The sequence below is a fragment of the Patiria miniata genome, unplaced genomic scaffold, assembly GCF_015706575.1.
Source record: "Patiria miniata isolate m_02_andy unplaced genomic scaffold, ASM1570657v1 HiC_scaffold_17, whole genome shotgun sequence".
NCBI lineage: Eukaryota > Metazoa > Echinodermata > Asteroidea > Valvatida > Asterinidae > Patiria > Patiria miniata.
In genome coordinates this window covers 4,642,807-4,670,800 of record NW_024037055.1, presented here as the reverse complement: position 1 = coordinate 4,670,800, position 27,994 = coordinate 4,642,807, and the positions used below count along the sequence as shown (strand labels likewise).

The window sequence follows — 27,994 nt, the reverse complement described above, 5'->3', positions numbered from 1 at the left end:
CTTCCATATAGTTAGCGTTTGAAGGTCGATTGATGTTCCTCTTGCATCCAAAGACATTTCTGAGTTGTTCGGAGAAAAGCCAATTTTTGGCCAAATTTGATCAAAAATGTAAGGCTAACCCCTTGCAATTTTTTCAATTTTGGCCGAAAAATGAAATTGCTTGTAACTTGCAGGAAAGATGCCTGGAGGTACCTACTGCACATTCGAACTCGAATTTGGGACAAAATAGGCATTGAAAAGAAATATTAAGTCGATAATTTGGGTCAAAATTAGTGAAAATCATGAATTTTTTTGTTTCAAAAGTCGGTGTTTTGGGCCCAAATCTTCCATATAGTTAGCGTTTGAAGGTCGATTGATGTTCCTCTTGCATCCAAAGACATTTCTGAGTTGTTTTGAGAAAAGCCAATTTTTGGCCAAATTTGATCAAAAATGTAAGGCTAACCCCTTGCAATTTTTTCAATTTTGGCCGAAAAATGAAATTGCTTGTAACTTGCAGGAAAGATGACTGGCGGTACCTACGGCACATTCGAACTCGAATTTGGGACAAAATAGGCATTTAAAAGAAATATTAAGTCGATAATTTGGGTCAAAATTAGTGAAAATCATTATTTCTTTTGTCTCAAAAGTCGGTGTTTTGGCCCAAATCTTCCATATATTTAGCGTTTGAAGGTCGATTGATGTTCCTCTTGCATCCAAAGACATTTCTGAGTTGTTTGGAGAAAGCCAATTTTTGGCCAAATTTGATCAAAAATGGAAGGCTAACCCCTTGCAATTTTTTCAATTTTGGCCGAAAAATGAAATTGCTTGTAACTTGCAGGAAAGATGCCTGGAGGTACCTTCTGCACATTCGAACTCGAATTTGGGACAAAATAGGCATTTAAAAGAAATATTAAGTCGATAATTTGGGTCAAAATTAGTGAAAATCATGAATTTTTTTGTCTCAAAAGTCGGTGTTTTTGGCCCAAATCTTCCATATAGTTAGCGTTTGAAGGTCGATTGATGTTCCTCTTGCATCCAAAGACATTCCTGAGTTGTTTTGAGAAAAGCCAATTTTTGGCCAAATTTGATCAAAAATGTAAGGCTAACCCCTTGCAACTTTTTTTCAATTTTGGCCGAAAAATGAAATTGCTTGTAACTTGCAGGAAAGATGCCTGGAGGTACCTACTGCAAATTCGAACTCGAATTTGGGACAAAATAGGCATTTAAAAGAAATATTAAGTCGATAATTTGGGTCAAAATTAGTGAAAATCATGAATTTTTTTGTCTCAAAAGTCGGTGTTTTGGGCCCAAATCTTCCATATAGTTAGCGTTTGAAGGTCGATTGATGTTCCTCTTGCATCCAAAGACATTTCTGAGTTGTTTGGAGAAAAGCCAATTTTTGGCCAAATTTAATCAAAAATGTAATGCAATTTTTTCAATTTTGGCTGAAAAATGAAATTGCTTGAAACTTGCAGGAAATATGCCTGAAGGTACCTAGAGCATATTCGAACTAGTATTTTGGACGGAATACGCATTAAAAAGAAAGATTGCGTCGGTAATTTGGGTCAGAATCAGTGAAAATCATTAATTTTTTTGTCTCAAAAGTCGGTGTTTTTTGCCCAAATCTTCCATATATTTAGCGTTTGAAGGTTGATTGATGTTTCTCCTGCATCCAAAGTCATTGCTGAGTTGTTTGGAGAAAGGAAATTTTTGGCCAAATTTGATAAAAAATGTAAGGCTAACCCCTTGCATTTTTTTCAACTTTGAGCGAAAAATGAAATTGCTTGAAACGTGCAGGAAAGATGCCTGAAGGTACCTACAGCAAATTCGAACTAGAATTTTGGACAGAACAGGCATTTAAAAGAAAGATTGTGTCGATAATTTTGGTCAAAATTAGTGAAAATCATTAATTTTGTCTCGACCTGTTGTAAATCTTTTGTCTTAATTTAAATCCTAGTTCATGTTAAACTATTTTTATTTCTGTAACTCTGTCTTGTAATTTTGTTAACTTTCCTGTCAAAATGTAATTTGTAAGTTCTCTTTTGCCTCAGCAGAGGTCGTAGAGGGAAGTCAAATTCATTGTCATTTTCATTGTTTTGGACAAAAATACAATAAATTGATCATCGACCTATTAAAATATAAATGATGGCGACAGATGTTGGCCGGTTGGTCCATGAGGCAACAAAGCTTTTTGATTGGAGTGATCGCAAGACAAAGTTTCATCCTTTTGAGACTAAATATAATTATGTCCCTTCATACATCGGTGGGGCTGATGTCGATGCCTGGTTCCACCCGTCTCAGTAGGGGTAAGAGGAGCATTTGTACAGCACAGATGAAGCATATTGCGCTACCCACGTAGAAGACTGTGGGATAACTACCTGCGCCCGCAGTCATGTCCAGAATCCAACCTGGTGGTAGAAAAAGAGAAATAATACTGGCAAATGATGCTCTTTCCCCCATGAAATATGCCAGGATGCCTGTGGTCAATAGCTTAAAAGTAAACAAAAATTTAAAGACAATTCCACCCATTCTACTGTCGATACTGAAAATATATTCTGAAAATCACTTAAGATGGCGTCCCGAGTGGTTTTCTCCAACTTTCACTCGAAAGGTAACACACTGAGTATAAAGTGTTTAAACGTCGGTGAAGGGCACAGCTTAATTTGATTGATATCACCCCGACGCAAAATTCCATCTTAAAAAATAGTTTATGCGGTACCCGCTGCTTTGTACATCGGATTCGAATCAGCCAACCGATCCTGTTAGCTCGGTGGTCGAGTGGTAAGACATCTGCACTAGAAAGCAGGCGGTCGTGGGTTCGAGTCCCACCCGAATAGTTTTTTCCATCTTTCACTCGGGAGGTAAAACACTGAGTATACAGTGCTTAAACGTCAGTGAAGGGCAAAACCTAATTTGATTTATATCACCCCGACGCAAAATTCCATCTTAAAAAACAAACCAAGCTGGCATCATCAATCAGCAGTCCGATAGTATGTCATTAGATGAGATATCACGATTTTCACGTTGGTATCAACTATCTGCCGTTTGTGATTTTGTTGGTGATTTATAGTTTGTAGTTCAGACAGTACCAATGCCAAACATCCCTCAACATAGGACTCTCCACAATTTCGTTGTATGGTAAATATGGTTGTCCATGAATCCAGAAATCTCGCCCGTTTGGAGAATTGTTTTGCCCTTCCCTGAAGTGATTTCGTACGCAATGTGCGTATATACTGAAGGAAAATTACAACAGAATTGTTTGTACTTACCTGCAAAGACCGGCCCAATAAAAGACCCGACGCCAACCAAAATCTGGTAGAGTCCAAGGCCAATGGCTAAATTTCTCACGCCGACAAAATATCGGACTAAAACGACCACGATAGCGAAGCAGAAACCCGAAGCAAATCCATACAGAAACGAAGCTATCGCCAAAATGTAATAGCTCTCCAAGTTCAGGAGCAGTAAGGACACGCCAGAAATTACCATGGAGATGGCGGTCACGTGCTCGACCGATATCTTCCAGCTCACCAGCAGCCCGTTGCCAAGACGACCGAGCAAGCTCCCGATGCCAACAATACTGAGCAAGATGGCGGCGCTGTAGGGCGCCACACCCACGCTCTGTGCGCGGGGAACGAGGTAGACAATAAATCCCATGTACGCAGTTACGTACTGTATTTCAATGAAGCACATCAGAGCGAAGCGATAGCTCTACAAAAAGATGAAACCCCAGAGAAACTGCTAATTTTTTTAGTAAGTTCACTACGGCATTGGGGTTCTTTGTGTCAGTTGTGAGTGAGACCTCAGCCGTCTGGTGGTTGAGAGTCGTCTCAAGTTCTAAATGCATTGGTTCGAGTTCGTGAACATCATCATCATGGCAAGAGTCTCCGTTACTAGCTTGGTCATCATTGGATGCCGGTCGACTCATGGAATTTCGCCAAGTCCGGTTCGCACGGAAAAGTGCACCAAACGCTACGCAGTTTGCCGCAATCACAGAGACGATCAGAAACGCCCCTCGCCAACCGTATCTTTCCACCAGAAGTTGCAACAAAGGCGGAACCAACATGAGCCCGGTTCCATTCCCCGCGAAAGCCACCGCGTGGGCTGTCTTGTATTTCCTCTTGAAGTGCATCGCCACGGCTACTAAAGCTGAATTATAGCAAATCCCGTTGCCAACTCCTACAGGGATTGAGAAAGATATTATGAAGGGAAAAAAATAATTACTATTTAAAAACTGTCATACGTCAGCGGTCAGAAAGTTGAGGTTTGGTTGTGTGCATTCATGATTGCCCATCTATCAAGACGTTTTATCTTAATGCACGCAGCACGTTTTGGCTAAATTGTGGAAATTGAAACTTTGCAAGTAGGTAGATGCTGCAATCGCGTTCCATTATTTTGATAGCACATACCGACTATTGAAATTGTGATGTACAGCTGGTATATATCAGTCACCCAGTAGCTACAGAGAAGACCAATGAACGTCAAAATTCCTCCGACCATTTCTGAGACTCTGCAGCCGAAACGTTTGGTCAGAACCCCTCCAAGGAGACCTGCAAAGAAATATAGTGGAAAGAGAAAAATAAAGAAGATGGTGAGAGAGAAAACACCAAATTAAACGGGGATGTGTGTGAAGTTCTGTGATTCCATTGGACATGGTGGGGTTCTGATTTTTTTTTTAAAGGACGACGACATTTAAAGTCAAGATGACAACATCCTGAGATTTTTAATCACACGAGACCCACATTCTTGTCGTCATCCCATGATGAATCAAAACCAGATATCGACATCCTTCTTTCTGGATGACGTCATTGCGCGTTAATTTATCTCAGGAAGTCGACCTCCTTCTTTCAAAATGCCGTATTTATTTCTCAGGATGTACACATATTGACTATAAAATATCGTCATTCTAAGGTATTCTTATTTGTATTATTTTCATTATATATTTAGCCATTCTTACAACATTAAAAGAAAGGCACGGAACAACAAAAGTACAAGTACTGTGGTCAAACATAATCAAAAGACATACAAAAATATAAGAATGGCGAAGAATGATAAACAAAAATGAGAGAAAACAACACTGAATTTAGACGAAACAAACCCAAAAAACTATACGAAAGAGAAAAAACGGCTAGAGTTACATAAGGACATATTGATGAAAAATGCGATGAGTTAACAAAAAAATTATACAATGAAATTAAAAAGGTTAATAAAAAGGAGAGACAAAGGAAATTAAAAAAATAATAACTAATAAAGTGAAAAATTAATAAATAATTACGGCTGGACCTTACCTAGTTAGATGGCACCTCCAGAACTCCGTAGTTAAGATTTCATATACGAGACAACATCTTGTAATATGTGTATCAGGAGTGTGTATAACTAGAACAGGATGAATATTTACCAGAGAAACTTCCCACGGAAGACAAGATGCTCTGAACGGCCGCCGTTTCTTTGTCGTTGATCTCGAAGTCGTCCTTCCAGCTCAGGTACAGGACGCCTCCGCACCGCATGAGACCTGTCTGGATTGCGAGGGACAGGTGAGCGGCGATGACCACCACGATACCCCAGCCGCCTTCCCGTGGAACATCGGGCTGAGCCTCCGCTGCATGTCTATTTCGCACGTTAGACGCTCTTGGCATATTGGATCGACTGTTTAGTACTAGTCGATCAACACAAAAAGGCCACGACATCGGATTACTATTATTGTTAACACGACTAGCATCTGGAAGTTATATCATTTTAGATGGACAGCAGTCCTCTGGGACCGACCGATCGACTTGTCATCCGAACGACCGTTCGACAGACCGACAGAATGACCGACCAACCGACCGACCTACCGACCGACCGACCGACTGAACGAACGACAGAGGGACGGACCGAGTTACTTTCGAGTCCAGTTCGTCCGGTCAAGTCTAGTCAAATTAGTCAATTCTCGCACTGAGTATTAAACAAAGCTTGAATTCTGCCACAACTGAATTGAATGAAAAACAGATGTGAAAGACATGTACCATTGACGCTCCAAGTACGGACAATAACGAGCAAAGATTTCCCCAAAGATGCAGACGAGCACTGACTTCCCCAATTGCCACAGACTGCTTCTGCCACAGTTCCATTAATTGAAGGTATTTTTTTTGAATTGAAGGTTTTTTGTATTGTTCGTACCATTCTTGCAGTCCGGAGACTGAATTGCGATGGTTTACAATTTACAATTTAACAGAAATCATTTTAAAAAGACGGCATTTATACATATGTTCGACATTGAAATATTCTAAAAAGACCATTAGTACACTTACCGATAATGTCAAAGACCTATATGGTACGTAAATTATATAATTCCTCTCTGAACTGCTAGGATGCAAGATCATGTGTTTGAACTTGACAGCAAACAGCTGGTGAGCATAGGCCTTAAGATTATGGTTAACAGTGTAAGTTTGGTACAATATATTCTGCGTTCGGGCACGCACTGTTTTCTCATCAGTGGTCGATCTGTGTCTCATACCAACCTTCGACTGCTAAGTCGAGCTTTGCTCAGTAGATATAATAATGACATGATAAGCGTGGGTACAAGTGAGTACTCGGGGGAGTAGTTGACAATGCATAAAGATAATCTGTTGTTCGGGTGCAAACCCTATACATGCACAGGGAGCCGAAAACGGCACCGTAGACGAAAATTATAATTTTTTTCAGTGTGTCAGGAAGCTTGTGTTTACATTTGATAATTTTATTTTTACATTACGGGTTTGAGTGGTATAGAGCGTGAAAGTTGACCCCGAAAACATACGTGAGCTAACGAGAAACCAAACTTCCGGGCACCTTCAATATGAGCTTCAACGTGTGAAGGGAGTAGTTTTCTTGAAAAAGTTTAGTGACGCTGTTTCCTTTTTACTGAAAGGCAGATAAAAACTTTCAAAAGCAAGCACGTTTTTTGTTATTTCGGCTTACAATATGGTCAAAACAGTTAATAAAGTAATGATTTTGATAATACATGTACAAATATTTATTACAAAACTGTTATTCCTACATCTTACATACGACCCAAAGTGTCACTAAAAACGTTCAGATTAATCGGGAAAAATAACTTTCTGGCCTGCCAGTATAAACATTATACATTTTTGATAAAAGAAATAAAACAATTTCAATGATTAGCGATCTTCAACAACTGTATTGATGGTAATTTATGCCGCTTGATATTTATTCTTTTCTCTTTTTTTTGAATAAATTACAGTTCGGTTTTTTTTGCACATCAATAATGTGGTCATTGTGTGGCGTTGGAAACAAAAGTATAATTCCACAAATATTACGGTCCCCTGATCGTCAGGCCATGAAATCTGCTTTTATCCAGTTGTTCAAGTTCAACTTAGCCGTAAACTTTGCCTGTCCTTTCATACATCGGTAGGGCTGATTTCGATGCCTGGTTCTATCCGTCTCAGTAGGGGTACGAGGAGCATCTGTACGGCACCGATGAAGCATATTGCGCTCTCCACGCAGTAGACAGTCTGATAGCTATCACCGGTCAGGTCAAGGATCCACCCTGCGTACGTGAGGTTTAAAAAACAAAAACATGAAGAAAAAAAAGAATCCTTTTTTTTCAGCGCCACTACGTTGATAAAGGGCGACAAAACACGAATGACACAAGGCCAAACATAAGACAATAGAGAAACAACTTTAATCAGATACATGTAGAAATACACAAGGAGAAAACAAAATGGCTGCTCCGATGGGATAAAAGTAACAGGGCGCTATAAACAATTGGCGAAGGAGCCTTGAAACAAACTTACCCGCTACAACAGGGCCAGTTACAGCTCCAATGCCCAGGAAGATCTGGCTGAATCCAACTCCAACAGCTAATTTCCTCACGCCGACACACTGCCGAATTAAAACGAACCCGATGGCGAAATAGACACCCGACACGAATCCATATAGAAACGAAGCTATTGCGAAAAGAGAAAACCTTTCAGAGATCATGATCAGTAAGGACACCCCAGCAATTACCATGGTGATGGCGGACACGTGCTCGGCCAATATCTTCCAACTCACCAACAATCCGCTTCCAAGACGACCGAGCAAGTTCCCGATGCCAAAAATACTGAGCAAGATGACGGCGCTGGAGGGCGCCACACCCACGCTCTGTGCGCGGGGAACGAGGTAGAGCACGAATCCAATGTACGTGATGTTAAACTGCAGCTGAATGGCGCACAGCAGAACGAAGCGGTAGCTTTTCACAAACAGATGGAACCCAAAACGGACTGCTAATCTCTTGAGTAATCTAAGAATGGGATTTGCATTCTTTGTGTCCAATACGAGTGAGACATAACCCATGTTGCTGTTGGGTGTTTCCCCATGTTCTGCAGCTTGGCCTTTTGGTTCAAGTTGGACTAAGCCACCACTATGACCATAGTTGTCGTCGCTATTCTGCTCACCCTTAGCCAGGTTTTGCTGACTTGAATGAAGACCCCCCTTGGACTTCTGTTTGGTTCCGTTTGGGCGGAAGAGTGCGCTAAATGTGACAATGTTTGCCGCAACTGCAGAGGCGATCACAAACGTCCCTCGCCAACCAAAGCTTTGCAAAACCATTTGGAACAACGGCGGAGCCGCCATGATGCCCGTTCCTTCGCCAGAGATGGCTACCGCGTGGGCTAGCTTGTATTTCCTTTTGAAGTACATCGCGACGACAACCACAACCGGATTCGAAGCTATCCCTATCCCTATTCCTAGGATATAAAAAAAATTAACATCACACACAAATCCAAATCTGCAAGCAATTATAATTAAGAAAACAAAGGTTTCATAAAGATTTATGTATTAAAGCATTGACAAAAGGTTTACTGAGGCCTTAATCATGAAATCATTGCCTCCTGTAACTCCGCTTCAATGCACGAATTTGTTCGTCCCCACCGACCTCTGTTTTCTCTGAGCTCTTGTATGGCTTTACGATCGAAGATAGACACACAAAGGGAGAATAAAGATCCTTTCAGTCCTCGAACGTTGGGTCTTTTGTTAAAAGCGGTCCTCAATCGTACGGTTATGCGCTTAGTCTATGGGAGAGTGTTATAATACAGAGACAAAGGGAAACACAAAGCATTGTCCTCGAGCGTTTAGAAATTCACGACTAAACATGTATACGAAAGTTCAAATCGTGGACCTTGAACAATGGAGGAAAATAGGCTCCACGATTGACAAAATGTCCACGATTGAGATTTGTGTACAAAACCAATGAGAGCTGTTGCTAAAAAGTACAAACAAAAGAAGGACAAAAGGGGGTCCACGATTAAATGTGTTGATACACAGGAAAAAATGAGAAGTTACAGTGATGCTTCTGTTGACACAGGACAAAATGAAGAGTTATAATGCTAATTGTGTGTGTGAGTTTGTTTCTGCATTCATAGGGGACGTTGAACAAAAGGGGATAATAGGGTTCCCAATTCCCGAGAGGTCCCCAATTGGATTCGTGTACAAAACATATGGGAGGTCTTCCTAAATTGTATTTTGTATGTGAACTAAGCTGTATGAGCGAAATGACGAACTCGGATTGTTTACTTTCAAATAAGTTAAATGAAAGCACACTACCGATTATCGAAGCTGTGATGTAGAGTTGGTATATATCAGTCACCCAGTAGGTACAGAGATGACCAAGAAACGTCAAAACTCCTCCGACGATCCCTGTGACTCTGCAGCCAAAACGTTCCGTCAAAATCCCGCCAAGGAGACCTTCGAAGGTTTTGTAAAAGAAGAAAAAAAATGAAAAGATTCAAGTAGAGCAGAATAAAGACTATGTGGGTACATAGACACCATGACTAAACTGCGCATGTCTACGTCCACAAAATCTAAATGTCAAAGGGTAAAATAAAGCGACAAAACTGTACAAGAGACAAAATCTCATAACACCGATGCGTGTAGAATCTCAAATAATCCTATCATCGGTTAAAATAGGCGAAGCTACATATCAAAGGTATTAAAATGACGTATAGAATATAACATGTTTGATTTAGGTTAGGGTTAGGGTAAGAGCTCGCGACCGGGGAACATATAGGGACAGCGGAACAGGGACTGGGGAACATAGGGACCGGGGAACATAGGGACTGTGGAACATAGGGACCGGGGAACATCGGGACCGGGGAATATCGGGACCGGGGAACATAGGGACTGGGGAACATCGGGACCGGGGAACATCGGGACCGGGGAACATAGGGACTGGGAAACATAGGGACTGGGGAACATAGGGACTGGGGAACATCGGGACCGGGGAACATCGGGACCGGGGAACATAGGGACCGGGGAACATAGGGACTGGGGAACATCGGGACCGGGGAACATAGGGACCGGGGAACAAAGGGACTGGGGAACATAGGGACTGGGGAACATAGGGACTGGGGAACATAGGGACTGGGGAACATCGGGACCGTGGAACATAGGGACCGGGGAACATAGGGACTGGGAAACATTGGGACTGGGGAACATAGGGACTGGGGAACATAGGGACCAGGGAACATAGGGATCGGGGAACATAGGGACCGGGGAACATAGGGACTGGGGAACATAAAGACTGAGGAACATAGGGACTAGGGAACATAGGGACTGGGGAACATAGGGAGCAGGGAACATAGGGAGCAGGGAACATAGGGACCGGGAACATAGGGACTGGGGAATATAGGGACTGGGGAATATGGGGACCGGGGAACACCGGGGAACATAGGGGCCGGGGAACATAGGGACCGGGGAACATAGGGACTGGGGAACATATAGGGACCGGGGAACATAAGGACTAGGGAACATAGAGACCGGGGAACATAAGGACTAGGGAACATAGAGACTGGGGAACATAGGGACTGGGGAACATAGGGACCGGGGAACATAGGGACTGGGGAACATAAAGACTGGGGAACATAGGGACAGGGGAACATAGGGACTGGGGAACACAGGGACCAGGGAACATAGGGACTGGGGAACATAGGTACGTACCCATTGAATACGTCATTAGGAATTTGGATGCCCATGGATTTCAATTAAGCTACCGGCTGTCTTTACCAGATAAATATGCAGACCTAGTACATGGTGAGGAATTACCATACCGGAGAAACACGACACGGAAGAAAAGACGCTCTGAACGGCCGCCGTCTCTCTGTCGTTGGTGCTGAAATCTTCCTTCCAGCTAAGGTACAAGACGCCTGGGCTCCGTAGAAGACCATTCTGGATTGCGAAGGACAGGTGAGCGGCGATGACCACCACTATACCCCAACCGCCTTCCCGTGGGTCATCGGGTTGAGTCTCCGCTCCACGCCTGGTCCGCAAGGTGGAAGACATTGCTATAATATTCTACAAGCCGTCTGGACTGGAGGAGATTAAAGTGTCAGTGTTATTGATATGAAGTCTTTACGTTGAAACACGCAGTGGCACTGAAGCATTTGCAGCCAAACAATCAAGCCCGCGGGAAAGGGGGGGGGGGGTGCTGTTGGTGCTGCAGCACCCCAAACTACATGTATTTGGATTGGGGTGCTGGAATATGCTTCAGCACACCTTACTCCCGGGCAAAAATGTGTTCCAGCGGCTTTGACCCGAAAGCAGTAACCTCGGCCATGACAATGGTGGCAAAGTTGTTTAGGCTATGCTTGCCAGGTTTTATTTCAATCGATCTTTCAATATGGGCAATTGTTCACATTTTTCCCCTGAAGGTTTTTCTTTTCATTGAAAAGTTTCATTGACGTTGCAAGCATTCTGTACTCAACCTTTTTAAGCAAAGGAAAATTGAAACCAGTCATGCTCCAATGCTCCATGCTCCAAACTATTCATGCTTTAAAATTACCCTCTGCAAGTTTTTTTTCCTCATAAAAACTCTGTAGACCAATAAATCATTGCCTGTAGCCCCAAACTCTACCGATCATAAACATAAAGATATATTTGGTCTTTTATTCTTTTATATTTGCCATTCCTTGTAACAAACAAATAACACTGCAAATATATCGAGAGCCACATCGTTTGGCGAGTTAGAACTATGTGAATATTTTTATGAACATAAATTCATCCGCTTCCAATGGAACCATTTGTTTTGACTTAAAAAAACAAAAACATAAAACCCTTTTATACGTTTCAGTATATCAACAGTATATTTCATCACAGTGAATCCAGCATTTTCCGGGGCCTTTAAAAAAGGCCCTATATGGCCCCACGCCGTAAGGGCTCGCGAAAATAAAACAAAACATACACGACGGAATTTACTAAATGTAAGAAAGCAGCCTTGCAACAATAATATTTACATGCGATGTCATGCGTATAATGATACAATTCTTTTTCCAGAATTAAATGGAACCAAAAATGGAGATAAACTTAAATACAGGGTTCTCCAACAGTGTATTCTAAACAAAATAATGAAATAAATTGTCTTTATAATCTCAAAAACTTTTGCTTAAAAAGTCAAATGAAAGTGGCCAGGAATTGCCTCAGATTGCACCACAGAGTTTTCCAGCGCCATTTTTGCTTGCAACTCTTTAAGCCCAACCAACTGAATCGCATATGAGAAGGGGGTCAGGGTCACGCCAGGAATCACAACACACATTACTATAATGCCGAGGTAACACTTCTTCGTGTAACCCCCCTCCACCCCCTTGCCCACCACCACAAAATGCACCACGGACTGTTAACTATGACACTGAAATAAAAAAAAACAGTCTGTATTCAATCCTGACCGTTTTGCTGTTTTTCAAAGCTATTTGTGCAAAACTGTAAAACAAAAATCATTGATCGTTATATGCTATAATGAATTTTACTAAACTTATAAAACGGAGAAACCGTATTTAGTAGCGCTTGTCGTTTTATCAAACTGTAAAACGACAAAACGGTCGATAGTTCGTTTACTGTTTTTGTTTTGGAGGAAATCTAAAACGATAAAACGAAATAACGGTATGTCCCGGGATTTTTAACCCTGCGCAGCGTTTACAAGAAATGTGTATTCGAAGGAGCCACCTGCGTACACTTTGTACGCAGGTACTTCCCCCACAACCTCGTCCCCAGCGTGTCAAGCAGTACGCGCCCACCACTACCTGCTCTCTCACCCTGGTATTGGATCATTTGCATGTGCAAGATTCTTGAACACGTATGCAAATGAGGAACAGTCTGGTGCCTGGATATGCGTTACACATTTCCTATCCAGGGTTAACTATTGGAAACGCGGTTGGAAATAAAGTAAGCACTGGGGACGAGGTTGCTTCCCCCACTACGCGAGACCCTATCCATGTCCAAACAACACAAAAACATGTGCCAGACCCTCTGCAGGCAGTTGCCTACGGAAGACGGATAGTGCCACTCAATGAGTGTGAATTTATTTTTTTGGTGCGTGTGAAAATATTTTTTTGTACAGCGGCCGCCACTTATTATGTGGCGGCCGCCAGATAATAAGTGGCGGCCGCCACATAAGTCGTCATAATAAGTGGCGGCCGCTGTACAAAAAACATATATTCACACTTTTTTATGTGGCGGCCGCCAGATAATAATAAGTGGCGGCCGCCACATAAAAAAGTGTGAATATATTTTTTTTGTACGTGTGAAAATATTTTTTTGTACAGCGGCCACCACTTATTATGACGACTTATGTGGCGGCCGCCACTTATTATCTGGCGGCCGCCACTTATTATCTGGCGGCCGCCACATAATAAGTGGCGGCCGTTGTACAAAAAAAGTATTTTCACACGCACCAAAAAAATATATTCACACACATTGAGTGGCACTATCCGTCTTCCGTAGTTGCCAGACAGGGGACTTAAAAGATAAATGAGTAATGTCTGCGGTTTCTGGCTATGAGGGGAGATGAGTCGGGTCACAGGTGACGAGTGACAGATATGCTTCAAGGTTGACTTGGCAGGAGGCTTGGTGGAAATAATTTTGTTACAACTCGGGTGAAGCCCGGGCTGCAAAGTTCATTGAACCAGCTGATTTGGCAAGGGTTGAATGAGGATTAGATGGAAGGTGAACGTCATTGGCCCTAATTTTTTTTTTCTTCAAAAAATTCGGTCACCTCCGTACAAAATGTACGGAGGTCACTCTGCGCAGATTAAAATATATAATAAACTACATGTGCATGAGCAAATTCCACATTGTGCCCAATTAAATTTGGGACTGTCTAATTAACGTATAGTTGGGACTGTAGCTACCGCTGGGGCGTAACATCTTCAATAAATAAACTACATCACTGCGACAGTCACACACTGTTTAACTCAAGGAACATGGTCCCCGCAACATTTCAGTGCATAATATTACCCAGAATTATACGAGGAAAGATTAGCACCTTCGCTTCTGACGTGCACCTTTCATGACGAGTCAAAGACAGCTTCAACCACGGTGTATAGTTTTAGAAGACCTGTGTGTTTAGTGCTTACCAATGTGTCTCGGACACTCCACTGCAATGATCGTTCACTGTCCATACACTGATGTGATAATTCCCTACCAGTAGGCCTACGTACCAACATTCAATATTGAAATTAAAAGAGTTGTAGAAAGGTCAGGTAGTACTCCATTTTGTTTTAATCCGCAGTGACGTGACCTACATGACCTTACAATCACATGAAATGCAAACAGTGCCACATTTCAGCTCGTTTATGTTCAAAGTCCTTGACACTACAGATCCACTGAGTGATGATCAAGCGCCAGCTAAATGCATGCAGAGTCCAGGCGCAGATCCAGGGGGAGGGGGATTGGGGGTCGGCGAGTTACTGCTCTCGCTGGAGGGCGCCACACCCACTTCTCAACTCATTAAGGGTTCAAAGTCCAGTTAGTGATGAACAAGCGCCAGGAATTAGCTGAGGCCATTATGGATCACGCACAACCAAAATCCTCCGAAGGTCACTAGTTATTAAAATATTTGCATAATAAAAATGGCGCCCTCTACTGATCAGGATTGGAAAACCGTGTACATTTTCAGTGAGAATAGACTGCTTGTTGCTGTTGCTTGCTAATGAGAGACTCTACAGTGATAAGATTCGAATAAGGGGAATTTAGGATGACTGTTAATGCCCCAAAACGACAGTTAAGCTGTTTAAATAAGTAATATCAAATTTCACTTGCAACTGAAATTCAGTCACCTTTCACCAAGCCTCAGTTCAAATATTCCCTCCTTTTGTTCTTATTTTCATTTAGTTTATTGCCCTTATTTTGAACTTCCAATATAAACAGCCAATCGCAAAAAAAAACATCGTAAAAGAAATACAAATTTAATAGTAATATTAAAAAGGGCAATTTATGTTAAACCCGCTAATCAGGGTCTCGTGATTTTGTCCTCTTTCCAAAATTCAACTTGTTCCGTCAGATATCGTTGGGGCTGATGTCGATGCCTGGTTCCACCCGTCTCAGTAGGGGTAGGAGGAGCATTTGTACAGCACAGATGAAGCACACTGCACTACCCACGTAGAAAACTGTCTGATAGCTATCACCGGTTAGGTCCAGAATCCATCCTACGAAGGTTGAAATAAAGATCATTATTTATACTTGTAAGGGTCGGGCAAAATCCCACATTTTCAGACAGCTTGAATTCAAGAACTCGAACTCACCCGCTAAAAGGGGCCCACTTATTGCTCCTATGCCCAAGAAGATCTGGCTGAATCCAAGTCCAACTGCTAATTTTCTTACCCCGACAAACTGCCGGGTTAAAACGATCATGATGGCGAAAAAGAACCCCGACACGAATCCAAATAGAAACGAAGCTATCGCAAAAACGTAATAGCTTTCCAATTTCAGGAGCAGTAAGGACACGCCCGCAATTAGCATGGAGATGGCGGTCACGTGCTCAGCCGATATCCTCCAGCTCACCAGCAATCCGCTTCCAAGACGACCGAGCAAGTTCCCGATGCCAAAAATACTGAGCAAGATGACGGCGCTAGAGGGCGCCACACCCACGCTCTGTGCGCGGGGAACGAGGTAGACCGCGAATCCCAGGTACGGGATGTCGAACTCCAGGTAAACGGCGCACAGCAGAACGAAGCGGTAGCTTTTCACAAACAGATGGAACCCCAGCGAAACTAATAATCTTTTGAGTAGTTTTAAAATGGGATTCGAGTTCTTGGTGTCAAATGTGAGCGAGACATAACCAGTTTTGCTGTTGGCAGTTGTCCCATGTTCCGTAGGTAGGCCTATCTGTTCAAGTTCGAGTACATCGTCACTACGGCGAGAGTTTTCGTCGTTAATGTGTTCATCATTGGACATGTTGGCTGTCTCCGAACCGTTTTTGGCCGCCGGGTTTTGTTGATTCGAATTGAGATTGTCTTTGGATTTCTGTGTTGCTCCGTTGGGGCGAAATAGTGCGCAAAATGCAACACTGTTTGCTGCAACTGCAGAGGCGATCAGAAGCGTTCCTCTCCATCCAAAGCTTTCCAAAAGAAATTGGAGAAGAGGCGGAGCCGCCATGATGCCCGTTCCTTCGCCTGAGATGGCTAATGCATGGGCTATTTTGTATTTCCTTTTGAAGTACATCGCAACGACAACCACAGCTGAATTAGAAGAAATCCCTGTTCCTGCTCCTATATGAAAATGAAAAAAAAGGGAAAAGAAATAACAACAACACAAATATAAATTTGCAAAATGAGAAAACAAAACACTTTCACGAAGATCGTGATTTCATGCAACAATGCATTCACAACAAGTTTGCTCAAATTAATTAAGTGGCACACGCATTAACGCACGCATTCGTCTGTCCCCAACGCCCAGTACAAGAGTGTGAGATCTCTCATTTAATCAGCACTCATCTGATATATTTTTGAAATCTTGATGGCGATTTATGTCTGTTTTCTTTTCAAACTTTTTGTTCATTCATGGAGGTGGGAAAAAGTCCATGTTTCGCGTTGTATTTAACAGGTATTTGTCAGTTTAACTGTAAATGACTAATGGTGGACAGCTGAATCGTGTGATCTTTTTTCTTTATTAAAATAGACATAACTTGGAAATATACTTTATCCCTTTGCTATTTAATATTAATTCCAATTCGGTATTTTTTTCTAAGAAATCAGAGGTCGCGCTTCCATATTCAAATGAGGCAAAGGAAATTGAATTACCGATTATGGAAAAAGTGAAGTACAGTTGATAAAAATCAGTCACCCAGTAGCTACTGAGCAAACCTAGCGTCATCAAAATTCCCCCGGCCATTCCTGAAATTCTGCAGCCGAAACGTTCCGTCAGAATCCCTCCGAGGAAAACTGAAAGAGTTTTAAAAGAGCACCAAAAAAATTAATTAATAAATAAGCACTAATAATAGTAATACTTATCATTATTAGGGGGGAAATGTGACAGCGCCAAAAAAAAAAAAGAATCGATCAAAAGAAAAAATCAGAAAAATGCCATGAAGTTGTCAAAGGAAGGGTGTGGTTTGGAATTAGAACTACGTCAGAACATGCATGGCCACTATGACTGAACTGCCCATGTCGACACAGAAAAATAAAAGAGCAAGAGAAAAAAATTTAATTTGAATTTATTGAATTGAAAATAGAGCGATGCAATTGCACAAGAGATAGCATTTCATGACACCAATGGGGGTAGGAGCTAACATGATCGAGTTCATCGATAAATATACATATAGCATACAAACACCTTTAATTGATGAAATAGCTCTTTCAGAATTTTGATGCATATACATGTACATTTCAAATATGGTATCTTTAGCATAAGTATTTATGTTAGTGGGGCAGATAGGGGAAATATTTGGGCGAATTGTGCCTTTGCTGGTACAATCATGGCATTAGGCACACAGTCAGAGTATGTGTTACGAAAGATATTTGGCTATAGGACCGTGGTAGATTTGTCCTTTGAATTAAGAATAACAAGCAATTTTCAAAATTGTATAAAATGGCTGCCATTGCTTGTTATTCTACCTGCATTTTTTAACAGGACAAATCTGCGATAGCCCGATAGCTAAATATCTTTCTTGTGACATACTCTGACTCTGTGCCAAATGCATGATTGTATTATCAAAGGCACATTCCCATTACCTATCTGCCGTACTCTCCAGGCCTACAACAGAGTAAGGAATACTGTACCACTGAAACAGGACACGGAAGAAAAGACGCTCTGAACGGCCGCCGTCTCTCTGTCGTTGGTGCCAAAATCGTCCTGCCAGCTAAGATACAAGACGCCTGGGCTCCGCATCATGCCCAACTGGATTGCGAAGGACAGGTGAGCGGCGATGACCACCACTATACCCCAGCCGCCTTCCCGTGGCTCATCGGGCTCAGCCTCCGCTGCACGCCTGGTCCGCAAAGTGGACGTCTTTGCCATATTCCCAGTTTAGGCCGTTGGCGGTTGAGGAAACGTTTACTAAAATTCGTTTGCAGAGTTCAAAAAGATCTAATATGCAGTGCTTGCTTTGAAACAGTGCAGTGGATCTGAATCATCGGCAGCAATATATATATTTCGAATTCAGCATACGCCTCTTTCTAAGCGAGTTTAACTATGAGCAGAATCCACGCCGTAAAATTGAAGGCTCTTGCAATCAATATCTTTTTATTAGTACTTTGTTAAGCACAGGCTCCTCCGAATACGACCTTTAGTATTTACAAAACTTTGAACTTTGAACTGTTATGCAGCGGGAACAACGCTCGCCAAACATCTCTATTTGCCCCAGTCGCTTGAGACTGAAGTTTTGTTTATTTGCAGACATTTTGGTCGTTCTCGCCACACTATCCAAGGTGGCTGGTAAAATTTAATTTCTTTTGAGCTCTGATTTGATCAACCTAGTTCCCAGCGTGTCGGGCGCCTGGGCTCTGCATAAGACCCAAGAAAATGAAAACCCAGCGAGACTGCTAATCTCCTGAGTAATACCAGAACGGAATTCTTGGTGTCCAATGTGAGCGAGATATAAACCCGTGTTGCTGTTGGGAGTTTTCTGGGCTTCTGCGGGTGGGCCAATTGTTTCAAGATGTCCGTCACTACGGCGAGAGTTGTCGTCGCTATTTTGGCCATCATCTGACATTTCTCCTTTTTGCCGGTTTTTGGAGTACAGATAAGGTGTAGTTCGAATCGATCAATGGCATGGCGTACATTTTATATGGTTATATATTTATTTATTGAAACCGATACTGTGTTTAATTCAACATTAAAAACATTTACAATTGTTTCTACATTTGTGTTATTACTGGAGTAAAATATGTTGGTGTCGTCAGCAAAAAAGTATAAAAGAAAGGCAGCGGCGTAGCCAGGGTTCTCATCGGGAGGGGGGCTGGACCATCTTCCCATGGGGGACCTGTTCACAACCCGGTTCATGGTAATAACTACCGCTACTTGCTTACCGACGTTAAAATACACAGCCACTCGCGAAAAGACAGGGTTTTGGTGAAAAAAATACTATTATGTCTTACCTGGATCATCGGAGAATATAGACGGATAAATGAAGAAACTTGTGAAACAGAATCCGGGTCCAAATAATTTATTGACTAAACTAAACTCACATTTCGAATAATTAAGTATATGGATGACGAAGTAACAAGATGGGCGCTGTCGTCGGCTTCCTCAGACCAACTGCGCCGAGCATGGCAACGTTGCCCGTATATAAAGGCATTATTACGTAAGATAGAGGTTAATCCACCAAAAGATTAAGTAAGCTCACAGAGCTTTCAGCTGAGTTTGGGAAATTCTATAAATGCTTCACAACAATACGCACAAAATTGCGGAAAAAGGGACATTATGTTCTTCCAGCTAATCATGGTAACTCATACGGCTGTGCTTTTCTCAGGATGCCGAATTTCCAGGTTCAAGAACGTTTTAAAATTAGAAAAGAAAAAGAGGCGCTAAGTCATAGTGGTGTAAATTTGATGGGTGGGGGGGGGGGCAAAATGTCCCTGCCTCCTCTAAAACTGATAAATCGAGAATATGTTGAGGAGTACAGGATTTGGGGGGAAAATGTGTTTTGCCCCCCTTTAGAAAAAAATCCTGGCGACGCCCATGGTTTCAACTGATAAACAATGTAATATTAAACAACCTGTAAACGTGAGTGCAAATGATATTTTTAACTATGCCGAAAAAAGACCTCTAGCACTTACAAAACTTTGAACTTGGAACCGTTATAAGCAGCGAGGACAATGTTCGTCAGATATCTCGACTTGCCCCAGTAACTGGCGACTGACCTTATTTGCAGAAATTCGGCAGGTGCACCATACCATCCAATGGCGATTATGGTGCACTCTTATTTCTTTGAGCTCTAAGTGGTTAAATTTTGTTTAACCTTTGAACTGTGTCAACACCTTAACGTGCGGACAGAATCAAAGTGGTGAGCTCTACTCACAATGCTTTGCGAAGTCTGCGTTTTTCAAGAAAGCGACGGCGCCATTGACGAATTTCAAATTGGCACTGAAACCGAGGGCCCCGGCCCCCGAAGAAGAGTGACGTTTTTTGTTGTTGAGAAGATTTAAAAAGAAAAAGTCCTTATTGTGGCTTTGCACCGATTACCTCGGTTTCAATTTCTTTTTGAAATTCGTCTATATTTGGATTGAACAGTACGTGGTCACCATATATAAGCATCGCAGCAGAATATCCACGGAGAGTTATTGCTAAATTGGGGCCGTTCATAGTTGGGCTTGTTTTCCCTCGCTTGACGATCTGTAACACCAAACATATATATCGAGATTCCGTCCAATACCAGAAAATGGGTTGCATAATATAAGTGTACACGAGCTTTATTGAAGTATTTTATTCAGCACGTTTTTGTCACGTAACAATAATCCAAGTCCGCTGCAAAGTTCACAACTGATATGGAGATAACAGTCATTTGTAGCTGAAGGTTGGCCGTGTTTGCATTCCAAGTGATTGTAACTTGCAGGTCACGTCACTGATAATGAAAAACCCGAATAACAGGCCTTTCTACAGGTGTTTTACATTTTAATGTTAAATGTCAGCGAATTCGAGCTCAGCATATCGACAGTAAAAGCTCAATGTAGCAGATAGTCTGAGACGCATCGGTAAGTAATACTTACCTTATGCAGCACTAAACGTAGGCCTTCTTATTCTGGGAATGTTCTGCACACATTAGAAGCGCGGGGTCTCTCCTCATGGTAGCCTGGATATAATCGTTTAAAGGTTATGTGGACGTATTCCTTTATTTAAAAGGCCCATGCTATGTACGTTTTGAAATGTCATCCTTGAAAATGCACATTTGTGTCCCATTAAATCATATTTTCGTTTTGCCGTTTTCCAGGGCATTTCGGTGCTTTCTTTTGTTTTTATGCTGCGAATTTCCATTTTTATGTGCAAAACTGTGATGTCATTCCGGGCAGAAACCTCACCGTTACAGCTATTTGGACACAAAATATTGCTAGAATTTTGGATATTTTGCTGTCATATATTTTCTTTTCTTTGGTGATTTGTTGCGTCAATACATGGTACATGTAGTAAGCCAATGAGCAAAGCTGTCTCAGAAATGTTTCCAATGAACAAATGTTGGGTTCGCAATTCGAACAGAAAACTCCTCAACTGAGAAGTATCTTCTTAAAATGACATCACAGCAACAGCGCCCTCAGTTGTCTGGAAAAGCATGGAACATTTTAAATGTTTAAATGCACCTTTCAATAAAATTAACGAAAAAGGGATGTGTCAAATAGTTTTCATACATTCAAGAGGAGTGGAAAGTTGCACAAAATATGTTCGCAAGAAAAGTCATCGCATGGCCCTATTTGGCATGGCCCTATTAAGGTGTTACGCCCAAACTATAGCAATATCCCCACTAAAGTTGGGACAATCTCAATTTTGGTTTGGTAAGTTATCTTTGGTCGTAACTATAGTAGGGATCTACCCAACTGTTGTTCTAACAGTTGTCACGACATCGCGATGCTATAGTAACAATACATTATCTGGCTAATGCTCTGGGATCATGCATACATTACTGCTTATAGTTTCACTGTCACTGGACTGTTACAAACACTTTATACAATTACATTGATTTACACACTCTGCATTCGAACTTTTAGAATCCCTTTTCCCGGAGCGTGTAGAATATAGAAACATGGATGACTTTTGTAAGTACTTGGGTTCGTTTTTTGGGCGGAGGACCGTGCTTTATACCAAAACGCAGTTAAACACTGCAGTTGTTTGCAAGAGCCTTGTGTCATACACAGCGTGTGACCGGCTCATTTAGTTTAAAAATGATGCATTTCAAGACATGGGTCTGTGCTTGGTAATTTACATTGCTGCAGATGTATCAATATCACTGAAGTTTCAACGGAAATACTTTTTGACGAATCACATTGATTTATCGTAAATACAGAAATACCCCCCAAAAAGGAACCACCAGAAGGCCTGTAGAATAATGGCAAAGGCCTCCACCTTGCGGACCAGGCATGGAGCGGAGGCTGAGCCCGGTGACTCACGGGAAGGCGGCTGGGGTGTAGTGGTGGTCATCGCCGCTCACATGTCAATGGCGATCCAGGTTGGACTCCTTCGGAGCTGGGGCGTTGTATACCTGAGCTGGAAGGAAGATTTCGAGACCAACGACAAAGAGACGTCGGCCGTTCAGAGCATTATGTCTTCTGTGATGAGTTTCAGTGGTAATTAGTTTTCAGTCTGCAATTTGTGTTGATCCAAGAGGGGCCAGTCTTTAATTGTTCCTATCACACTCTCTGACTGACTGACTGGCAATAACTTGTGGGCCGGGGAGTGCTATCATATAGGATTACCCCGACTGGCTAAATGAATGGGCTTGATCTGGCACATGAATCTGATCCACTTGCTTACAAAAAATCTGGTGAATAGCCATTTTGAATCAGGCATAAGCTCTAGAACCAGCTGGTGTTGTTTAAAAAGAACATGTGTCACCGACGCTAAAAAAAAAAATCCTGACAGTAAACATCCCCGCGATGGCAAGAAACTTTTTTTTTCTGATTCGAGGAGATTTCTTTGCATGTTTGGATCCAATAAATCTGTACATAAAACTTCAAAACGGCATTGGTATGAGTCATATTTGTAGACCCTCACGCTGATATTTATATTGACCTGGGCTTTCGCAATGTTCTTTTCACCGAGCTATGAGTAGCATGGTTCTTAGGAGGGCTCAACTTCAGGGATGTAGTATAGAGTCCATCAACTTGTCACTGCACGTCCGTCACAAGTCCTTACTCCCTATTCAAAATGAGCATTGACAGCGGCATTCCTTTGTTATGGATCATCCACATTTTCTTGTGTACGGACTTGTGACTGGACTTGTGACTGGACGACAGGACTTGTGACTGGACTTGTGACTGGACTTGTGACTGGACTTGTGACTGGGACTTGTGACTGGACTTGTGACTGGACTTGTGACTAGGACTTGTGACTGGACTTGTGATAGACTGGACTACATCCCTCCTCAGTTGTTCTATACATGCATTTCCAAAACTTTGATTTGTTTAAAAAGGTTTCTTTTCCCCCCTTTAAAGGTCTCCCTGCCGGGGTTCTGACGCAACGTTTCGGCTGCAGAATCACAGGGATGATTGGGGGAGGCCTGTCGTCCATTGGCCTTCTTTGCAGCTGTTGGGTGACCGACATACACCAGTTTTACATCACAGCTTTCTTCACCGGTAAGTGATCCTATTTTTGAACGCTTTAACGACGCTAGTTTCTAGGTACAAACTGTAGAAGCATTGAGTTTATCGCAGAAAAGTGGTTTCTTAACTTCACTGAAAAGTGAGTCTTGATATATTTGCATATCAAAATGACAATTTCTCGGATAAAAATGACACTTTCCGGGTCAAAATGACACTTGTTTGTGTGTCGAAATGACATTTTTCAGGCTAAAACTAACACTTCTCTGGATCATTTTTTTTTCCGGTTCATTTTAAATCTAGAGTGTATTGCCTATTAAATAATGTAGACCGCAGGTGTAATTACGTCACTGTAATTACCGCATTTTAGCCGAAGACCAAGTTCGAGCGAGGACTAATGTTAACCACGGTGGACGAATTTCACTCGAACGCAGGATTGCTGGACTACTTCAGTCGATTACTTCAGCGGGGCTCGGTTCCATCGCTGGTTACCGACAGCTGCGCACATCATAATACCCAACCGGGAGCCAGGATCAAGAGGTTTCGTGATGAAGCCCCGGTGTACGTGCGCAGGCGTAAGTTAGGTCACGAATACACCACTGGTCGACTGTATTGGTCCTTGCCCGAACGTGCTTCAGTGTATACGACGTATAGCCCCGTCGCAATCATGATTTCCTGATTGTTCATAATGTTCTTTCAGTATTTTGGTATAGGCTTTAACTGATCATTTTTCATAGTGTGGTTGTTTCTAATTTCTGCAGGAGTTGGCATTGGGATTTGCTATAATTCGACCATAGTCGTGGTTGCGTTGTACTTCAAAAGGAAATACAAAATAGCTAACGCAGTGGCCTGTTCCGGTCTGGGGACGGGAATCATGGCTGTGCCGCCTATTGTTCAACTTCTCCTGGAAAGCTACGGTTGGCGAGGAGCGTTCCTGGTCGCCTCTGCGATTGCGGCAAACAGCATCGCACTAAGCGCATGTTACCGCCCTAATCACTACATGAACAATAACAAAAAGTCTTGTCGTGAACATGACGGGCTCGAACATGAACCTACGCGTGAAGTAAACAAAGGAATTCATAACAACAAAACCGATTTTGTCACACTCAACCCCAAGAGCTCAAATTCCATTGTAAAATACATCCATAGATTGTCAGTTACACTGGGGTTTCAACTTTTTCTTAAGAGCTATCGCCTCACTCTCCAGAGCGCGATTCAACTACAATACTGCTTGGTGTATGTAGGGTTCGTGCTCTACCTCGTTCCCAGGGCACAGAGCGTGGGTGTGGCGCCCTCCACCGCCGCCATGTTGCTCAGTATTTTTGGCATCGGGAGCTTGCTCGGTCGTCTTGGAGGCGGATTGCTGGTGAGCTGGAGGATATCGGCCGAGCACGTGTCCACCATCTCCTTGGTTCTGGCCGGAATGTCCGTATTGCTTCTGAACTTCGAAAGCTATTACATTTTCGCAATCGCTGCTTTTCTGCATGGATTTGCGTCAGGGGTCTTTTTCTCCATCGTAGTCGTTTTATCCCGGAGCTTTATCGGCGTAAGGAAATTAGCCATTGGAGTTGGAATCAGCCAGATTTGGGTTGGAATTGGTAGTGTTACCGGGCCTATTTTAGCGGGTAAGTTTTTTTTTTTTTAACTTTCTGTCGTCAGTTTTTAGCATGCCAATCCCTATTCTTTTAAGATGGAATTTTTGCGTCGGGGTGATATAAATCAAATTAGGTTTTGCCCTTCACCGACGTTTAAACACAGTATACTCAGTGTGTTACCTCCCGTGTGAAAGTTGGAAAAAATCCTTGTTCTTATTATTGAAATTTAAAATAATTAGTTATCTTCAGTGCATGGCTTTAATTGGACAAACAAGTGTCATGTGAAATTCGGACTCCTTTGAAATCTGATCCATTTGGTATCAAATTCTCACCCGTGACGTCACTGTCCTAAGTATCTTCACTTTAGGCAAGCGCAATACACAACCAACTAGTTCGTATTTCATAGAGTCCAAGTTTCACACTACACAGGAATATTTCTCATGATGACCTCATGATGACCTCATAATCAGAGAGCGCACAGAGGTTTTCACAAACGGGTTTCGGGCACACAACGAAAAACAAAGCCCACACCTTCGGGCCTTTTTATGCTTACTTTTTAAACATTCCTATAGCTCTGACGTGTCCAGGGTCTGATTATTTTTACTGGGGTCAGAGGGGCCAGCCTACGGTCCTCGTTGCACCTGTCACGTTGAAAGACTGACTCCCTGACTGACTGACTGACTCCCCAACTGACCTTCACTGACCCACTGTCGCTTGTAACTTTTACGGCCTGGTTGTTGTAAAGATCGCCGGAGCACTGCCCTGCAATGGGCAATATAGCCCATTGTGTAAAACGGATGCATTGAAAAGACCAATGATAGCCATTTTGAATCAAAAGAATGCAATCTACTAGGATTGGCTAGTCTTTTTTATTTATACATTTGTAATTTCAAACAGGATGGATCCTGGACACGACTGGTGAAAGTTACCAGACCTTCTTCTACGTGGCTGGCGCGATCTGCTTCATCTGTGCTGTACAAATGTTCTTCTTACCCCTACTGAGACGGGTGGAACCAGGCATTGACATCCTCCCTACCGATGCTTGAAGGAACATGCAAGGTCTACGATGTTAATCTTGAACAATTGCATTAAAGGGAAAATACAACATTTGCAAACATCAAAAAATAAAACTACCAAATCATTTTGAAATACCTTGCTGGACTGTTAGTGAATGACAGTGTAAAGCATCCTGTAAAATCATGGCACCTGGTATACTGTCATTTTCAAGAAAAGTGGTATTTTTGTATCAATTTCCAACGTTGGAAACAAACTGGCTTTTTTTCTCTCAAAAACTGGCCCCAATTGACCATCGCACTTGTTTGCAATCGATTACACACCTATGAACGGGTACAAGCCAGCTAGACTGGTTCCCTGACCTTACAAAATGAAATGTTTGCAGATCTTCATTGTTTCATTTGTTTTTCAGATATTTATAATTTTTATGCTGAGAGGCAAGGAAATTTTTTCCCAGATCATGCTGACTATTTTAGTGACTTTTCTGGTCATTATGTATGGAGCAGGCGTAAAAACGTTTTGAATAAATATTGATATTACAATTATCAAAAACTTTATTTCGTTAGCTGTTTATTCATAAATTGTAAATGAGTATCCATTAGTACCAATGCATTTAGTAACTTCCTGAAAAAATGAAAACAATGTCTAAGCTATTTTCAATTAGGTCTTTGCACCATTCTCCAGTTAAAAGGTTCATTACACCTGTTTTTTCCGCGCTTGTTTTTGATGGGAGATTTATTTGAAACTTAATGTCTTTGAATGAATTTTCACTTGAGTTACAATTTTTTTTATAGTTAGCATGGAATTATGTGGATTTATTCGCATTATTGTAATTACGGGAAATGGTACCTTTGAGAGACAATCCCATAGATTTGTCCGAACTTTAATGACACTTAATCATAACCTAAACTTGGTAAATTTGGGTTGTGGCACAGTCGCGGAGCAGGGTTTCCCTTTAACGTAATAATATAGTGCATACCGCCTTCCTACGATGCGAAACAGTTTGACCGTCAAAACTGTTTGATTGCAATTTTCATGCCAAACCACAACCGATCCACACAAACAAAGCTGTTTTAGGTAGTTACATACATCTATTTGGGTATTTTTTCGCAAAAAAGAGATTTCGATGCATTTTGACAATATTATTTCACGGACAAATCGACTAAAAATTACGTGATGAAATTTCCGGTTGTTTTTTTCTACAACGACGAAAGTCTCCCGAATGTTGAGGTAATCAAAGGAAAGAATGAGCCTTCGTCTACAAAAAAATCTCGTGAACGTGATGTCGTTGATATTTCAAGAATTCGATTTACACCTTATGTTTCCAACAACTTCCATTTTTCACAACGCGAAAAGATCGTCGCCATCGTAAAAGCACAGAGCGAGGAACCCAGACACTGTATGACCTTGTGACCCATATGCCCACTGATTGGTCGAGCTCGAGATGGCCTGCTTAATATTCATAATTTATTCACATTTTTTTTCAGGCCCATACGTTAATTTACACGCGTACATGTGATTGCAAATCATGAAATCTCGCAAACGTCTTCATTTTTCAACTGGCGATTTGGACCACAAATATAAAAGTCTCCTGCACGTATTTCATATGAAAATGAAGCGTAGACTATCAACTATCTAATGAATCTTTCCATTTCTTTCGGCCTTTTTTTTTAAGAATCGAATGTACACCTAAAATCTATCGGCCCTCACTTTTGTTGCTATAAGTATGATTTTTGTTTGACACGTCGTAACAACTCTTTATTTTTGTCGAAAGCAGTTATGTAGTATCAAAATGAAGCACATAATTGCAACTGTTCACTAACCTAGCCATCTTGGCCAAACAGTGCATGTATCCAGGCACTTTTCGTGTTTTTCTATAGTCTCGAATGCAGTCTCGTAAAATCTCGCGTAGGCTTTTGGGTCATATGCGTGCGTGAC

General features: G+C 41.9%; 3 protein-coding genes and 1 pseudogene across 4 annotated transcripts; 1 reads left to right on the top strand and 3 right to left on the bottom strand.

Moving 5' to 3' along the window:
• Positions 1-2,232: 2,232 nt before the first annotated feature.
• LOC119723302 lies at positions 2,233-5,882 on the bottom strand (annotated as a pseudogene).
• A 678-nt stretch (positions 5,883-6,560) lies between these two features.
• On the bottom strand, positions 6,561-19,472 carry LOC119723565 (monocarboxylate transporter 12-like). Of its 2 annotated transcripts, XM_038194280.1 has the most exons (5): positions 19,299-19,472; positions 11,043-11,302; positions 9,541-9,681; positions 7,752-8,684; positions 6,561-7,504 (listed from the first exon to the last, which is right to left on the bottom strand). In XM_038194280.1, the coding sequence occupies exons 2-5, from the start codon at positions 11,272-11,274 to the stop codon at positions 7,356-7,358; spliced, it is 1,455 nt and encodes a 484-aa protein (XP_038050208.1). In that variant the 5' UTR covers positions 11,275-11,302; positions 19,299-19,472; the 3' UTR covers positions 6,561-7,355. The 2 variants fall into 2 exon arrangements, with proteins under 2 accessions (XP_038050208.1, XP_038050209.1); XM_038194281.1 differs by lacking the exon at positions 19,299-19,472 and having other exon boundaries at positions 11,043-11,387.
• Positions 14,944-18,563, bottom strand: LOC119723564 (monocarboxylate transporter 12-like). The gene is made up of 4 exons (XM_038194279.1): positions 17,982-18,563; positions 17,004-17,144; positions 15,507-16,472; positions 14,944-15,410 (listed from the first exon to the last, which is right to left on the bottom strand). Exons 1-4 carry the CDS (start codon positions 18,217-18,219, stop codon positions 15,262-15,264), a joined length of 1,494 nt encoding a protein of 497 aa, XP_038050207.1. The 5' UTR covers positions 18,220-18,563; the 3' UTR covers positions 14,944-15,261.
• Positions 19,473-22,237: 2,765 nt separating the features above from the next.
• LOC119723989 (monocarboxylate transporter 12-like) lies at positions 22,238-26,152 on the top strand. The gene is made up of 4 exons (XM_038194911.1): positions 22,238-22,475; positions 23,343-23,483; positions 24,209-25,072; positions 25,940-26,152. The coding sequence occupies exons 1-4, from the start codon at positions 22,238-22,240 to the stop codon at positions 26,086-26,088; spliced, it is 1,392 nt and encodes a 463-aa protein (XP_038050839.1). The 3' UTR covers positions 26,089-26,152.
• The last annotated feature ends 1,842 nt before the right edge of the window (positions 26,153-27,994 follow it).